This window comes from Marmota flaviventris, chromosome 7 (genome assembly GCF_047511675.1).
Source record: "Marmota flaviventris isolate mMarFla1 chromosome 7, mMarFla1.hap1, whole genome shotgun sequence".
Taxonomy (NCBI): Eukaryota; Metazoa; Chordata; class Mammalia; order Rodentia; family Sciuridae; genus Marmota; species Marmota flaviventris.
The window spans coordinates 122,930,490-122,948,015 of NC_092504.1; the positions used below are offsets into that span (position 1 = coordinate 122,930,490).

Genomic DNA, 17,526 nt, shown 5'->3' on the forward strand with positions numbered 1-17,526 from the left:
ATGACCAATTGTGGAAATGACAGTTTTGAGCAATGTGTTCCAATTTACTATTGAGAAAAACTTTTATTTCTTAACTCTATGTGGAATTCTGTCTCATTAGTTTGAGGTTTGAGAGTCATCTATGTATGGGATGTGTAGAGAGAGAGTTTTAGGTGAAAGAGGATTCTTAAAAATTTTCTGAGATAATTTCTATACTTACAGCTGTTGAAAAATCAGTGTAAACCCATAGCATAGGTAAGATTAATTAGCAATTCTAATTCAAGCTATAAAATATGAGGATAACCTTGAATTTTTATCCAATTCTTAAACATTTCTGACTGTAAAACAGAGCTTTGCAGATTTTGAACAGCTCTGACCTCGTGGTATTAATTGCTACTTAATATTAACCAAATATAAATGTAGATTGATTGCTGTTATCTATTTACTATCATCTACTCTGATATAGGGACATTTTTGTTGTTTTGGTTTTTTATTTTTATTTATTTATTTTTTTTAGTTTTAGATGGACACAATACTTTTGCTTTATTTATATATTTTTTATGTGGTGCTCAGGATCAAACCCAGTGCCTTACACATGCCAGGCAAGTGCTCTACTGCTGGGCCACAACCCCAACCCAGGGGTTCTTTAAGAGTATGCAAGACTCCTTGAATGAGGAAAAAGAAAATAAACTTTCAATTGAATTAAAATGATTCATCATTTTGTTTCTTTAAAAAAAAAAAAAGATTTAAAAGGAGACAAAATAAACTGCTCAGGGATTTTTAAACCAAAGATAAATTATTAAAAGCAAACAAGGCATATCATAAATTGCTAAGTGTATGAATAGAGAACCCTAAGATCCAAATCATATTTTTGGAAAGTAGAGTGCTAGGCTGTCTGATCCAACCCCTTCATCTTCCAGAATTGAAAACTGGAGCACAAGGTGACCAAGTGACTCAGAGGCCACACAGTAAGCTTGTGACACATGAGAAACAAGAACTTGTTTTTTAACACTCAGTCCTTTCTGCCTAGACCATTAAGCCTCCCCACTCTATGTACTGGGCAATGGAAGCAGTCAATGTGTGGCAGATGACCTAAATGACGAGTAATAGATTTCAGGGAGAGTTTGGGATGAGCAATATTAATAATATAAGAGTAGACCACTCCCAACTTAAGAAGTTGGTTTCAGCAGAATGCAAACTATTTAACTACTTTTGTGTATAGTAGTTGCACATCAAGTGTCCTCTATGTTCATTCAAGATAACATTTTTTGTACAAGAGAATTACTGTGTTTGTTGCATATCAGAATCTCTGCCTTGTCATGAAGCACACACAGCCTTAAGTGATGGGAGACCCCCATTTTTGTCATCTTGCACCAGTGCCGATTGCTGGCTCCAGTAAAATACCCCTGAATGCTGTTGCTGCCCAGTCTGGTCCTCCGCCTGCTACTGCAGTGCTTGTCAGAAACCATTAGCTACTGATTTCTTTGACTAATGTTGCAGTTGATTGTCTGAATCATGTTCAGACACTGTAAATGAGGCAGAAACATCCTTTCTGCTCACCAACTGTGAAATGGCTAAAGGGGGCTAGATTGCCAGAAATCAGAATAAATGTATTTCCAATAAGATTTGACAATGATTTCGAGCTCAAGATGGCCAACTTGATACATTTTTTTAAATCTCTATGTTTCTTATTACACAAGTATAAATCTACCATTGCTCCTTTTACCTCAAAGTATCAAGATCAGTGCTGAACTTTTTTTATGAAATGGCACGATTTGAGGTTTGTGTATAACAAAACGTTAGCTATGTTACCTTTTATATAGAAAAAAAGAGGAAAGAGGTTAACAAAAAAGTGGGGTGACCGTAGGCAATGAACTCATAATTTCCCATTTACAGACAAATCTTCCCATTTACAGATGGATGTCCTTCATGGTATTACAGACAATTTTTTGGTCCGGGTGGGTTTTTTAGACTCTTCTAGTACTCTTAGACTTGTGGAGTGAGCTAGAAAACAAGACTTCAGATGAGGCTAACCTGCAGGGGATCCATGCTCTCTTATTTCAGAGCATCTGTAACTTTATAAGTTTAGGTGGGGGGCAGTGGGGAGGGAAAATGGTCATCTTTCAGTAGTGGAAGTACCATCACCTGGAAATGGATGGATTTGCCTTGTTGCACTACAAAATACAATCTTGGCTAGCAGGTGGGAGTTACAGATTTTGTCTCAGCTTAACCAATAGTTTTCTCTCGTAGCTCTCTGGCAATTGAGTGGCTAGTCTCACAAGGGAATAGTGTCCAATCATGAAAATTGTTCAAGCGAAGGCTAGCTCAGGCTTCTCAACAGTGGCAGTACTCATATTTCATGATGAATAAAATGGGGTATGTGGTGTGCATTGTAAGGCATTTAACGCCAGCCCTGCTCTTGACCCACTAGATGCTGGTAGCACCCACGTCCCCATCATAACAACCTAAAACATCTCCAGATTGCCAAATATCCCCTATCAGGGGCAAAATAGCCCCTTTGCAAGAACTAGGTTTGATAAGCACTAGAGAAAATTAAGCAGCTGCTTCATTCAAGTCCTTAGTAAGTACTTTTAAATACCACGTCTTATTGGAACTTTATAACATCGCTTCAAGGTAACTTTATTAATTTCCCTTTTACACCCAAGGAAAGAGATGAAGTTACTTGACACACGTCACTCAGCTCAGTAGTTGACCTGCTATCTCCCCTGGTATTTGAAGAAAAATTGAACACCCAGAGGGAGATTTGATTCATTATCCCAAAAAGTCCTTCGGAAGCCCTGTTTGTGCCCTTCAAGTAGGAGACCCTGAATCAACTGAGGAAGAAAAGGCTATGGGGAGAGGGAGAGAATCAAGTGGAGAAAGGAGTATAGAGAGGAAAAAAATACCAAAAAATATACAAAGCAAAAGAAGGACTAGAGTTCATTGACATTTTTGCAAAGTTACAAAATTCCCATCTGAAATGGGCTCGATTCTTGGAGTCCTTTCCTGTGATGGTTTCTATCAGTTATTTTCCCATAGAAGCAGCAGTGATGAGGGTCAGCAATTCATTTAAACTTGATGTCACTGACCTGCATGATCTAGTAGTGTTTGTTTGAGCTTGTGCATGCTCAGTGATACACCAAGAGGAGAAAGAAAGCTATTTTCTCTCCTTTGCCTAGGAAAGAGAACAACCACATAACGTTGTATAAACATGGAATAATGGGGTGCACCATCTTGAATGTGACATATTTTAACCAAACACATTGACTTGCCCTGAAAGTAAACAGACAAAAAAATATGAATATAGAAAAATAGCTCTATAAAGAACTACTTTTATGTGAAAGCACAAAAAAAAAAAAAAAATGATAGACCTGCCTTCCCTTCCCAATAAGAATCAAATTCTTTTTTGGAACCAAGATAAATTGCAGGTTGAAAATTTCTCACTTAGTATTATCAATTTTAACTGCCATTTCTTGGTCCACATTACAGGACAAATGAACTTTAAAGCAAACTTTTCTTTTGGATATTGTTACTTTTATGTATTCTGGTGAACCTTTTCTTCTTTCTTTCTCTATTCTCATCTCCAAATGTTTGTCCCTTTCCTAATTACTGACTCAATTCCTGTCATTCCTTTAAAATGCAGACTGAGTTTCTTTTCTTACATGAAGCCTCTCCTGGTTGCAGTATCTTTGTAGTTCACAACCACCTGGAATTTATTCATTTGATTATTTCATTGCCAACTGTCTCCCTGTCACACCAGGACTTGGGCCTGTGCATTATTGCCTGCTGCTCCCGTAGCACCTAGAACAGTGCTTGGTCCCTGAAAGGCATTCAATGCTTGTGCAGTGGTTTGATGTCCTTGTCTATATTTTTAGCCTTTGAAACAGAATTCAGGACAATATAATATCAATGACTCTGAGTCGTATTCCTTTGTAAGGTGGTTAAGAGCAGAGATATCTAAGAATCATGACATCTAATGGAATGTACCAGAAGAGGTCTTTGAAGTTCAGGCATTATGAAGAAAGTGATAACTTGAACAAATGAACATAGCATATAGTTAGCTTTACAGGTATCAATCTGCTGTGGCACATTCCCTTCTCCCTGTTTTCCATATTTTCCATACTACAAGATTAGAAGCACATGGTGCCTTTAGAAAACCCTTTTAAACCTTTTTAATCCTTTGCCACACACAATCTGCATTGTTTCATTTCATTTTTTAGATAGCATAAAATACCACCAAGAAGACTGGGGGCAAGCAAACATTTTCTTTTTGAAATTGTAACATTCTCTTTGAGTCATTCACATCTAAGTATGAATTAGTTTAATCAACTGCTTTTCTTCTAACACTTAGCAGAAGACATTTCCTGGGGAAATGCAAACACCCAAGCTAAAGGAGATGCACCAGAAGGGTAGAGGAGAGAGGCCAAAGATTTCAGAATGTTGCTCTTTTTCTCCTCTAGGCAGCAAATGGGAAATGAATTGGAACAGAGTAGCATGAAGGATTCTGGTAGTGACAGGACTTTTCTGTATCTTGATTGTGGTGGTGGTTACACGAATATATGCATGTGATAAAATACATAAAACACACACTCTCATACTCACAAAGTTGGTAAAATCTGAACAAGTCCAGTGCCTTACAACAATGTCAATTCCTGATTGCCATATTATACTCTAATTTTGTAAGAAGTCATAAATGGGGAAAACTGGGGGAAAGTTATACAGGATCTCTTTGTATTACTTCCTACAATTACTTGTGCCTATATAAGTATCTTTAAAAGTTTTTTAAACAAATTTTCTAAAACGGTGTTTTCCTAAGATGATTGACTGGGAAGAGGAGTTTTCCATCTAATTTGCAAAAGTTAGGTCTGGAATGATATCATCATAGTGGTTTAAAGTGAGTATCCACTGTGAAAATGAACTTAAGGGCCACAGTTGCTAAAAAATTTTTTTTTTTGTCTAAAATGCAGAACAGACAGGAAAGAATTGCAGAAAGGTCAGAAATAGGAAAACAAATGAAGGGAGAAAGAGACATAAATAACAAACCCTTCATTTTCTTCTGCTCCAAGGTACCCTCGTAATTGGTGGTATTTAGCATTGAAAAGGAAAGGGAACAATCAGGTGCTTGATGTTATTCAGGCCTAATATTGTCTTTCTATGCATCCCTTAAAAAAGCTTAATCTCAGACACAAAATTTATTCTGATTCAATTTAAATTCTTAATCTTCTAGAACAAGGATACTTTTCTACTCTCTTTCAGATAAATATATGGAAGTTTGGACATATGGAAGAATAGATGGATGGATACATGGATGGATGAATGGATGGATAGATAGACAGATAGATAAAGATATCCTGCTCATTTTGTTGTCAGTTGATACTCCATGATAATAAGATTTCCAACTTGGGCAACCTGTCTCGGTTATTGCCTGTACCACAGGGTGGTGAATGCCTTGATACAAGCACATTCTTACACAGGGTCTAATCTTACTGGGACATGATAACACTAATTGCTGAAAAAACAAATGAACTATTTTGGGCACAAGATATAATAATATTCAACTTTTATTTTAGAATGCCATCTAAAATATATATGAAAAAAATTGACCCTAGAAAGTCCCTTCCTAAATATTTTGGTAGTGAGATCCAATAAAGTCTCTTATAAATTCACCAAATTCAGAGGTTCTGCCCCCTACCTCAGCAAAGACTGTGTCAACTCACATAAGGTTAAATCTGGGTGTTGTCAACTATGAGAGGAAGATGGAAAAGGATATTCTCAGGTTTATACAAGACTTTGTTAAGAAGTCTGAAAATAGGAATCAAGGTGAATAATAATGTATATTTCAAAATTGCTTTAAAAACAGATTTTTACTTTTCTTACCATAAAAAAGTGACAAAAATTATAGAGGTGATGGGTTGTTCACTAGCTTGACTGAATCTTTCCACAAAGTATACATAGATCAGAATGTCACATCCAGGGCTATAAACATGATTATTGTTTGTCATTTAAAACTAAGTGCATTTTTAAAGTCCAAAAGTCCAAAACAATCAAAAGTCCCAGAACAGTCAAACTTTTGAACTTTGTGGGCTTAGCAGGAATTAAACCCCTGGTTTACTGTGTATCCATGAGTAAATTTTAGCTTCATCATAGAACAAGCAGTCATTTGTAAACCACACGAAACCCAAATTTCATGAGGTATCACCATGACCTCCTGAAATTGTTTCCCAAATATTAACTTTACAGAAATGAAGATGAATATCAATCCTGTTTTAAAACTTCAGCCTTATGGTCTGTCTAATTCAGGTAGAAATACACAGGGCATATTTGTCCCCACCCCACCCCCCACCACCAAGAACACTGACTCCCCCTCTCAAATGCCATCATATGACTTCCACTAATTCTTTCTTAGAAAATGTGCAAAAAGGATTTCCATAGAGGTCTTTGGAGATTTCCTGTGTCCTCATGTGTGTAATAGCTTCGGCCAAAGAAAAGGAATTTTGCTTTATGTATTTTTGTATTTGTATGTGTATTTTTCTCTTTCTGGTCACTGAAAAGGGGGGGGGGGATAGAAAAGAGGAAAATCATACCATCCAGATAATGTCAGTGTTAAATCAAATTAAGATCATATGTTTGGCTGTGGCAGCTGTAATCTTCTAATTATTGAAAACATTATTGGTAATGAAGTACATTTGTAATAAATATTTTTAATGTATGCTTTGTGCAAGTACACACCGTGAGATATGCATCTAATAAAATGATAGATATAGAAATGGCCCATCACCTAAATTCATGTTTTTCAAAGAGCTATTTATAGAAAGAAAAGTGATATTCAAGCTACCATAGTAGACTATTGTAATCTGCCTTATATTACCATAGATAATACTCCCATCTTTTAAAATAATGTTGTAAACCATTCAATTATTTATTCACACCTAAGTTATATAAATTGGAAGATTTGGGAGGATGCAAGGAACTAATTTTTTTTACAAAAGTGAGACCTCACTGTCATGGCTTCAAGACATTGCCACAAAACAAGTTATACTATAGATAAAAATAAACCAAGCCAACATGAATTTTTAATAAGCAAAAAAAATTATAGAGACATTAAAAACAGCTATTAATTTTAATCTTTTCTATTATGAAAGGGAACATCAGTGTTTCTGGCTGTGGCTATATGTTCAATATGTATTTCTCTTTCTGATAGGTCCTCAAAGCATACAGCAAAATCTCTACAGACCTACATGATGATCTCAGCCTGGGCAGAGCCTACGAAGCAATCGCCAAGGTCCTACAGAGGTAAGTAAGCACATCCTTGTCTCGCTGTCACTGTGAATCCATTCAACTGTGAAAGACTCAAATTGTTTGAGGTCTGTCGCTTTCAATGCATTACTGCCTGCTTAAATTTTAAGCAGTGCCCTTCTTAACTGACCCTTTCATCCTAGGTTATTTTAAACCAGTGTCATATTTAAAAAGGCGCATCTAAACTCTTCTTTGTCTGTCCCTCCTTTGAATTGTTTTCTTTTCGGTTTTTTTTTCTGCACATTTAGTGGATGACCTTGAATGAAAGGGGGGGAAAATCAGGTCACATCTCCCAGGTTAAGAAAGCAGTGAGCGCTCTGTAGTACGCTTCAGTAACTGTGGCTCGCCATAACCTTTCCAGAGCTCTTCTTTAAGGAAAGATTCCATTTATGCTTCAGTCATGCTTCCTCCATTAAGATGTCTCTCCTTGGAGCACATCTGCAAAACCAGTATTCCCAATATTTTCTTTAAAACAGAAAATTTAATCAAAGTGTACCAGAAAAACTTCAGATTCATGGTTTTCCATGGAAAACATATGGCTTGCCCTTCATTCATTGCATTGTGATCCTTAGTGGGTCACTTTAAATATCATTATGACTTAACCAAGATAGAATAAATGTAAGAAAAGTTATCTAAGATCCTGGTTTTGCAAATATTATCTTATATCAAAAATACAGCTTTTTATTAATAGTAGTAGTAGTAATATAAATATAGAGTTAAGTTCTAATCTCTTTCCATTTATATTTTGTTGTAAACATATACAGCCAGGTATGGTCATGCACACTTGTGATCCCAGTGACTTGGGAGGCTGAAGAAGGAGGAGAGCAAGTTCAAAGCAATCTTCAGCCACTTAGCAACTTGTGAGGCTCTGTCTCAAAACTAAAATATAAAGGAGAAGGGGATATTGCTCGATGGTAAAGCACCCCTGAATTCAATTCCCACCTCTAAAAGTAAATGAATAAACAAACATATACAGGGTAATGTTTTAAAAAGGTAAAATTGTTATTTGAAAGGCATTTAATGTTTAAATGCCTAAGGAACTTAAAGTAGAATCATTACCTAAGTACCATTGCTAATACAGTAATCACTGCTTAAAATATCTCTACCAATGAAATGGGAGCAGCCCTACAAAGTACCATATGAAACACAGTCATTGCTGGAAAAATGGCTTAGGTAGGAATACAGACATATTTATAAAAAGAGTATAGACATTTCCTGGAGAATGTCAGGGCCAGAGACAGGTAAGGAAGATAAGTGACCTGCAAAGCCTGAAGGCCCTCCCAAATCAGACTGGTAGCTAGACAACCAGCCGTGTTGTCCCTTAGAAGTGTTACTTTAAAATCAATGACCAAGAAGATGGCTTGACTACTACAAAGAAGAGATAGGGAAGAATTCGGCTTCACGTCTGTTTGGAACAAACCAACTGTGTTCTTTTGCCCTCTTCCCTTGGGTTATTAAATTACTTGACTCTGCTCTTACCAGTGCCCCAAATCAGTAGAGCATGGTTGGATCCCTTGTCTTGTTTTGCAGTGACAAACCTAGCTCAGGCCTGTACAGTTGTATAAATGTATCTCTTGTTTGGAAAATAATTTTTACAAAAATAATATTTCCTTTGTATCTCAGAGTAACTGAAGAGATAAAAAAAATACTCAAGGGAAAATATTTTATTGTGTGAACATTGGCTGAGCACTTACTATGTCCCAGGACATATGGAATGTGCCTTTGATTACCGATGATGGTCTTTATTTTTGAAACCTCTAGAGGTGTGAAGTTGGTTTCAAAGAGTTCTCACCTGTTTAACTTGTGTGTTTTATCTAGAACATTTTAGTTTCCACCCCAAGATTTGATTGCCTAGTCTGTACAGTCAAAGCTAAGGGAAAACTTGAGCAACTAGCTGGTAAAATTTGACACAGATAATCTAATGCTCTAATTTGGCTACATAAGTATTCTCTGGGGTTTAGAAGTGAGAAAGAATACAGAAATATTTGATGGGAACAGGAAGTTGGGAGTGTTTTGGATGGGGACATATCTTCCAACACACTGAACAACCCAAAGATGTGCCTTAAGGCAAATATATAGTGGACCAAGAAGATTTGTCCCCACTTCACTTTTATACCAAATGAAACTGATTCCGCTCATAAGAATGCCTTTCTACTAAAGCACAATAAGGCAATCATTGATTTGTGGTAGACATTTTTTTTTTTGTGACTGTTGTTTTTGTTACTGGGGATTAAACTCAGGGGCACTGAACCACAAAGCCACATCCCAGCCCTAATTTGTATCATATTTAGAGACAGGGTCTCACTGAGTTGCTTAGTGCCTCACTTTTGCTGAGGCTGGTTTTGAACTCGCGATCCTCCTGCCTCAGCCTCCCAAGCTGCTGGAATTACAGTCATGCACCACTGCACCCAGCCAAGAGTTCTTAATTTTATAACGTTATATACAATGTACAACAGAGCCCAGGGGATGCTTCTTCTGAGGTAATAGTGGGAAAGTGTTCCACGGCCAGAGAATTCCAGTGCAATTTTGCCATTTTGCAGCATTGATGATTGCAGAGGAGTGCCCAGGGGAATGCACGCCTGGCATATTCTTTCAACATCTGTGCAGAATAGCTCAAGAGCATGATCTATTGACCGACAAATGTTTTAAAACCAGAAATTCTATACAGGTGGACAGCAGCACCCTGGATGTCTGAGAAGCTTTATTCAAATCCATTAACTAGTAAAATCCTTTAATATAAATTTTGTGATCATTGTTAGAAAATGTTGCTTCGAGGGCTTGATATTCTTCAATAAAGGTGCATGTGCGCACATTCAAACACACAGGCACACGCGTATATATGTATTATCCCTCTCATAGCCCTAAACTGTCCTTCTCAGGATAGCTGCAACGTGCGAGAAATGGAACACAGCCAAAATGGAGGGAATTATGGTGGCGGCAGCTGAGAAATAAATCAAGGTGTGTGTGAAGCTGAGCATCACCTCTAAATCTCTTTTTCCTAACCTGTACAATTGCACCAGTTTCACTAATGGTAGCCCTACCTCTATAAACATATTTTATCTCTTTAAAGGAAATGGAACCGTACAGCCAGGTCTAGCATTAGTGGGAGTCTAAGGCCATCAGCTGAGTGTTGCATGAAAGGTGAATAAGCTCTGAGGCTAGAAGCTTCTAAAACGGTTATAAGAATTTATACTGAGCCCTCAATTGGAAGACACACCACATTCTCTCAAGACAGAAGATTTGGTGATGTTGAGTTGCCCATTGGTGATGTTAGACCCAGACCTGGTATTATGGAGAAAGGTTTTAATAGTGAACGGGTTTTGCTATTTTCGCTCTTGTTCTGAATAATATTAACTGTACGGAGGTTTAAGCAGCATAACGGACAATGCAGAGTCATAATGTCTCCTGCCCCTTACTTGGAATGCTAGTGAAAAAAAAGACGTGCTGTACTAAAATTGTCTTATGATGCTTCTATAAAAGCCAGAATTATGGCCTATAAAACAAAGAAAAAGTGAGTTGAGAAATTACAAAGTAAATATTATTCTTATGTAGATAGTTCAAGGGAAGAACCCCTCAATTTTCCTTACAGAATCATATACATATTGTATATCTATAAGTATATATAATTATACATATATAAGTGTAATATGTACATATTATATATATATATATATATATTACATATATATTCATATATATATATATACACACACCCTCATTTACTGACTGAGGTAACTCACTTACTGAAATTCCACAATATTTCAACATAATGAGGATGACTATTTAAAAGAATTGAAGGAGGGAAAAAATCCACAAAAATATATACAGAATGTACTGGTCATAACCAGCCCATCTCTGAGTTGATTCCACAGCATTTGCCAATTTTCTTGAGAACTCAAGTTAAATTATTTCCTAGAAAACTTTCCACAGTGGAGATCTTTAAATCAATCAGTACAAAGTTTCAAGTGTGAAAATTACCTTTCTGTCATAGCTGAAAATTAATTTCTTCTTGCTTGAGAGAAATGACACGCCCTAGTAATTTTCATATATTCTTTAAAATGGAACATCCAGGCTTTGATGTGAAATTTCCTAAAAAATGACCAAAAAAAAATACATCCAAACATTTCTATTAATGCATGGAATGAAGAATAGCTTTTTACATTTTCTCCTGTCACTGATCCCATTTGCCTTATCACTTTCATCTGTGGCCCACAAACTTGGTGGCACAATCAACAAACCCCTCAGTGGCTGTTTCATCTCTGCTCTATTTGATTTCTTCTCTCTGAGTAAATGATTAAGTTTTCATGCATTGGTTCAACCAAAATCTATGTTCACTCAACCACATCCTTTATTGATTACTTCTACTGCAAACAGTAGGCCAAGTGTGATATACATAATTGGACAGTTGTCAGGGGACGTGGGTGTTAACGGTCCTGTTTTCCCAGTTGGAACCCGGAATCACCTTGATACACAAATATTCTGCACCGTTTCATTCTCATCCTTTGGACCGAGGAGTCCTGTTCCTCAGAATATATGTTTTTAACTCTCTAAGGTCTGGTTGAATGAATTTAATGATTATACCATATAATATGCTGTTCAAGTTGCACCTGTGCACTGCATATAGAAAACCGGAATTAATATTTGTCTAACATTTTAACCTTGTCCTTGAACTTATACAAATAATCTGTAGCCTTGCTATAGGGGAGTATTTGATTTTTTTTCCCTCCTCTTTCAAGGAAAGACTAGCTTTGAAACCTACTGCTAAATTTTACACTAGGAAACCGTGCAGCCAACACATATTGTTTATATTTCAGTTGCTGTGTTAACTTCGCCGGCTACAGAGCTAGACGTTCATTGAGTGGAACATATAATTTATAATGGCAAGACTTTTTCTCTAGCGTTGTTTGTTAGAGCAAGTCTCAGGTAATTTGGGATGTTTTGGAGGTCTGTTGCTCCTTGGGGAACAAAGCAACTCAAATCTCCCAGTAACATTTTTATTTATACTATTTTATATTTCTTGTTCACTGAACTCTGTTTTTGTTGTTGTTGTTGATGTTTGTGTATGTTTTGATTTAACTATCCTCAGCAGGCCAAACCTAATCCAAAATGTACTTCCATCACAAATATATCAGTTTTTAGGAACATGAGCATAAATAAGCTTTAGTGAGTCCATTTTAGCTAAATGATACTAATATTAATTTTCCCCTAAGGTTCCCTGAAGTGATATGCATCACTCCACTTTTGTCTTCCCTTTTCTCTTGACTATTTTAGTCCAGGAAAAAACCTTGAAAAGTTAACATAAATTTGATGAAACATTTTTAGATCTAGAAATATTAGAGTATTTTACATTGTATTATCAGTTTATATATTTTACTTTAATTTTATTTATTAATATTTTATAGCCTTGGGCTCTCTAAATACTTTTTAATTATTCCACAAAACAACATGTAAATTCAAGTAATTAGTGAATCTTTCATATTTTATTCTATGCTTGCATTTATAAATTTCCTCAAATAATTTGTGCATTTTCTGGAGCACTGACCTATGCCTAACTGTAAAAAATTTCTCATAATTTTGTTATGAAAAAGTAAACATGGAATTATTTAAAAAACAGTATTCACAACTTCAGAAAATGTGAAATTCCATTTTATTTCAGATATGTCAATCATTCTTTTACCAATAAGAAAGGAAGAAAAAATGTATTTGATAGCAGCTGATACTTAAATTAACAACAACAACAAAATGTTTTTTTTTTTTTATCCTACCCCTGAGAAAACAGACACCAGGACTTAATGTGTCTGTTTTTTGCAGAGCAGTCACTAAATTATAGTATTTAGTTCTTTGCAAGTAATGCTTAGTTAAATTAAATTTTCTTCTCAGCTCTTAGTAGGCAATGTCAAGTAGAGTGCTGTGAATGTGATCACTGTTTATTTCACTGAGAGATGATAATAACAGCTGCCACTTATTGAATCCCTACTGTGTGCCAGGTTATATATTTACACAATTCTTCATCTCACAGCAACTTGAGGTCATTTTAAAAACGAGGAAATGGAAGTTTCCTTTAGTTTCATAACTTTAATATGATCAAAGTTCCTCATGTAAGGGGTCAAGCTAGGATTCACACCTAGATCCCCAACGTCCACCACAACACACAATGGCTTTAAAGTAATCCAGTTTATCGAGGCTGTGGCTCAGTGGTAGTGTGCTTGCCTAGCACGTGTGAGGCACTGGGATCAATCCTCAGCACCACATAAAAGATAAACAAATAAAGGTATTGTGTCCATTTATAACTAAAAATATTTTTTAAAAGTAATCCAATTTATCTTTACAAACATAATACAGTTTATCTGTGAAAATGAATGTTATCACCGAGATCGTTGGAAGTTATGCAAATTGATACCCCTAATCCTCCCCTACCTGTTTCCAATAAACTCCTGTAAAAATGTTTTCTGATTTTTTTATTCAAATCAAACAGTATAAAAGGGGGAAAAAGAGGGAAAGTCTGGGTTCATGCAAAGGAAATGTCCAGGTTTACACCAGTTTAATGCATCATTAGATCCAGATACTCAAGACACCATCTGGTCTCCAGGTCTGTCCATCTCACAGCTCAGTCAGCTGTGTGTTCTCCTTGGGATGGCAAGATTGGTCCCCAGCAGCACGGGACTTACATTCTATAGGGTTAGGGCAACGCTGTGGTCATTTGAGTGAGAGAAGAGTCATGTGAGGTTGCAGGGGAGGGCTGATGACTATTCAGTCTGTTGTTCAACACCTCAGTGGCTTCATCTATAAAATGGGTGGTGTGGTATTCAAAAGTTAACGCAGATCAGTAAGGGTTCAATCTCCAGCACCACTAAAAAAAAAAAAAAAAGTTTTCTGGCATATTCTTGTGACATATTCTTTAGAATAGCCCCAATAGCATATCACTGTTTGAGATGTAGGTTTGGTCTTATCAATAGCTAAAAGAATTTAGAGGGGCCTGGGTTGTGACTCAGCAGTAGAGAACTCACCTAGCGAGGCCTGGGTTCCATCCTCAGCACCACATAAAAAATAAAATAAAAGGTATTATGTCCAACTGCAACTAAAAAATAAATATTTTTTAAAAAAGAATTTGGAGTCACATTTCAAAATCACAGAAATTATATCTCTATGAGAAATTCCATTGTTTTGGACAAAAATTCACTAAATTACTTATGAAAGCTTTGGGGTGCTATCCTGTGAAGAAGCTCCCTACAGAGCATTCCAAAAACGCTCTCAGCTTCTTCATGACATATCATCCTCAAAGATAACCACCTGGAGGGAGCTGCAAGGCTAAGAACATCCGGGAAATTGGACAGGATTAGAAAGGAGAATCAGGACCAGGAATAGAGATTTGCAGGCAGATGATTTTAGGAGGTGGGTCCTGCCACAGCAGCCTCTGAGACCACAGAGGAAGCATGTATTGGAGGGAAGAGGGGGCCTTGGGAAGAACTCTGGAAAGAACCAACTTTGGGTAGGCAGACTGCAGTGTTGGAGATGGACGTCATTACCCTAAGTACATGTATGAGGACACAAATGGTGTGAATATACTTTGTATACAAGCAGAGATATGAAAAATTGGGCTCTATATGTGTAATATGAATTGCAATGCATTCTGCTGTCATACATAACAAATTCAAATTTTAAAAAATGGAAAAAAAATAAATAAATAAAAAAGAAAGAGGGAGGTCTAGAGAGGAGAAGTGAGAGAGTAAAGACTGGCTGATAATGTTAGACGCCGGAGAAGGGGAAACAGTCTGAGAAAGAGGGTCTGGTTAACAACAGTGAGTCCCAAACTCTATGGGGAAGACCCTAGTGAAGTCAAAAGAAGAAGAAAAGTGGCATGTAAATCAGTAAATGCACCAAACATATTATACTGTTCAAAATTTAAAAGTTGTTTTCCGTGGTAGGTATTACAGTTTTCCAAATTTATATATGTGCTTTGAGATCACCATTACATTCTAGATTTGTCTTTAAAATTCTTTCAGTTGGCCAGGAATGGGGGCACACACCTGTAATTCCAAAGACTTGGGAGGTTGAGGCAGGAGGATCACAAGTTCAAGGCCAGCCTCAGGAACTTAGCAAGGCCCTAAGAAACATAGCAAGACCCTGTCTCAAAATAAAAATAAAAAGGGATAGGGATGTGGCTCAGTGGTTAAGCACCCCTGGGTTCAATCCCTGGTACAAAAAAAAAAAAAAAATCTTTCAGCTGCCTTTTAAAAAGCAGATTTCCCTTGGAGCACTGGACTTGCTCTTCTGAAGACAGTCAAATGAATGTGCTCCAGGTTTCAAAGCACTATATACAATTCATGGTATTTATCACAGTTAGTCCCATGTGAGAATCTGGGGTTAACTATCATAAATACTATACATTTATCTCTTCAAATTGTCAATGGAACTTGCCAAGGATTACAACCATATTCCCCCCAAAATAACATGTTTTAGTGCATTTTCTAGACTCTTGAAGTCTCTTGATGATACTGAAATACCCAGAAGTGAGTTTAATTATGAATTCCAAACATCATATGGCTCAAGGTCTCACAGTTCACCCTGAAGCTTAGCTCGCATGTGCACTATGTATTTCCCTTCTTGAACATTCAACCACTCTCTCATTCAAAAATATTTAAATGCTTAGTACATGTCAAGCACTCTGCTAGAAATTGTCTTTCTGAGCATTTTACCAAATATATTTCACTTGTATGCGTGACTTTAGTGACACCTGAGATTGCATTGCTGAAGGAAGCTTGCAGGAATACTCTAGCATTCACGTTGTCTAAACTTTCCAATTTAAAAAAAAAAAAAACAAACCTTTATTGAGACATAAGTCAGATATTGTACAATTCACCCTTTTAAATTCTACAATTCAGTGGTTTCTAATATATTCACAGAATTGTGTAACCATTAAACGATTGTCTAATTCCAGCACCTTTGCATCACCCTAAAAAGAAATACTGTCCTGATTATTACTCACTTCCTCATCCCCTCCTTTCATCTTCTAGCAGCCACTAATCTACTTCTGTCTTCATGAATTTGCCTCTTTGTATAAATGGAATCATACAATAAATAATCTATGTCCAGATTTTTTCATTTCTCATGTGTCAAGTTTCATCCATATTTTAATATATATTAGTACTTCACTCCTTTTAATGACTGAATAATACTCCATTGAATGGATATACTACATTTTGTCAATTGATTCATCAGTTGATAGACATTTGGTTTGTTTCCATTCCTTGGTTATTATAAATAATGCTGCTATGAACATTCATGATGAGTTTTGATGTGGACATATGTTTTTTGTAGTATTTATATATTTTGGAGTAAACTTTCTGGGTCATATGATTCCTCCGTGTTTAAAATTTTTGGAGAACTACCAGATTTATTTCTCACAGCAATTTCATTATTTTACATTCCCATCCATAATGATGGGGGTTTATAAGTTCAAGCTTACTCACTGTATTTTCCAACAAAGACACACATATTAGCAATTTAGTATTTGTATCCTTAATCTTTGTCCTGACAAATCTTCTTGCATGTTCTACAACAAAGACAAAACTATCTTCTTTTCACTATGACGTTAAGTGAGCAGATACTCCAGTGGTTTCTGGTTTTATTTATTCTAGCCAAGGACAGATGACAGAAGCAATTCAATACTTGAAAAAGGTTGTGAACATTACAAAGAACAATTTTCAAAACATAGATGTTGTGAAAGCGAGTACAATGCTTGGGGACATCTATAACGAAAAAGTGAGTATTGGTGTTTCTTGTTTATGGAGAAATTCACAGTTTTAAAAGTCTTTTCCCATTTGATCCTCACCTTCTCACATGGCTGACGCAGAAAGGCCAGGACTGGACAACACAGTTAACGTGCAAAGCAAGGACTGGGAAGGCAAATACTGCCTCCTCCTCTTCTTCTAGCTCTTAAGTGCCGTGTGGGCTCAGTCCCCACAGGCTCATCAACCTGAGCCATATTCACAGCCAATAAGAACATGGAGTGACTTTGGATTTGGGGAGCAATTAAAATATTTGAAGTCAAAGGAACCTCATAATAGCACGGGGCTCTTATCTGGCCACAGGAACCATTCATTCATCTTTCTAGCTCCACATTCTTGGAGCCCAGGTGTGATTCCCCCCAGCTAAGTCCCCCAGGGAGGAAACCACAATCCCAAGAGAGATTCCAAAGAAAACCTAGAATAGAATTTGAACAACAGATTGTCTGTGTGCAAAAATTTAAAA

The 17,526-nt window shown here is 36.6% G+C and overlaps 1 protein-coding gene across 1 annotated transcript in view; it reads left to right on the forward strand.

Moving 5' to 3' along the window:
* Positions 1 to 17,526, forward strand: part of Ttc29 (tetratricopeptide repeat domain 29) — a 135,253-nt gene that overhangs the window by 91,210 nt on the left and 26,517 nt on the right. Inside the window, exons 7-8 of the mRNA XM_027926551.2 lie at positions 7,181 to 7,272; positions 16,914 to 17,037. Of these exons, the coding sequence (XP_027782352.2) occupies positions 7,181 to 7,272; positions 16,914 to 17,037 (216 nt within the window). The remainder of the gene's footprint in view (positions 1 to 7,180; positions 7,273 to 16,913; positions 17,038 to 17,526) is intronic.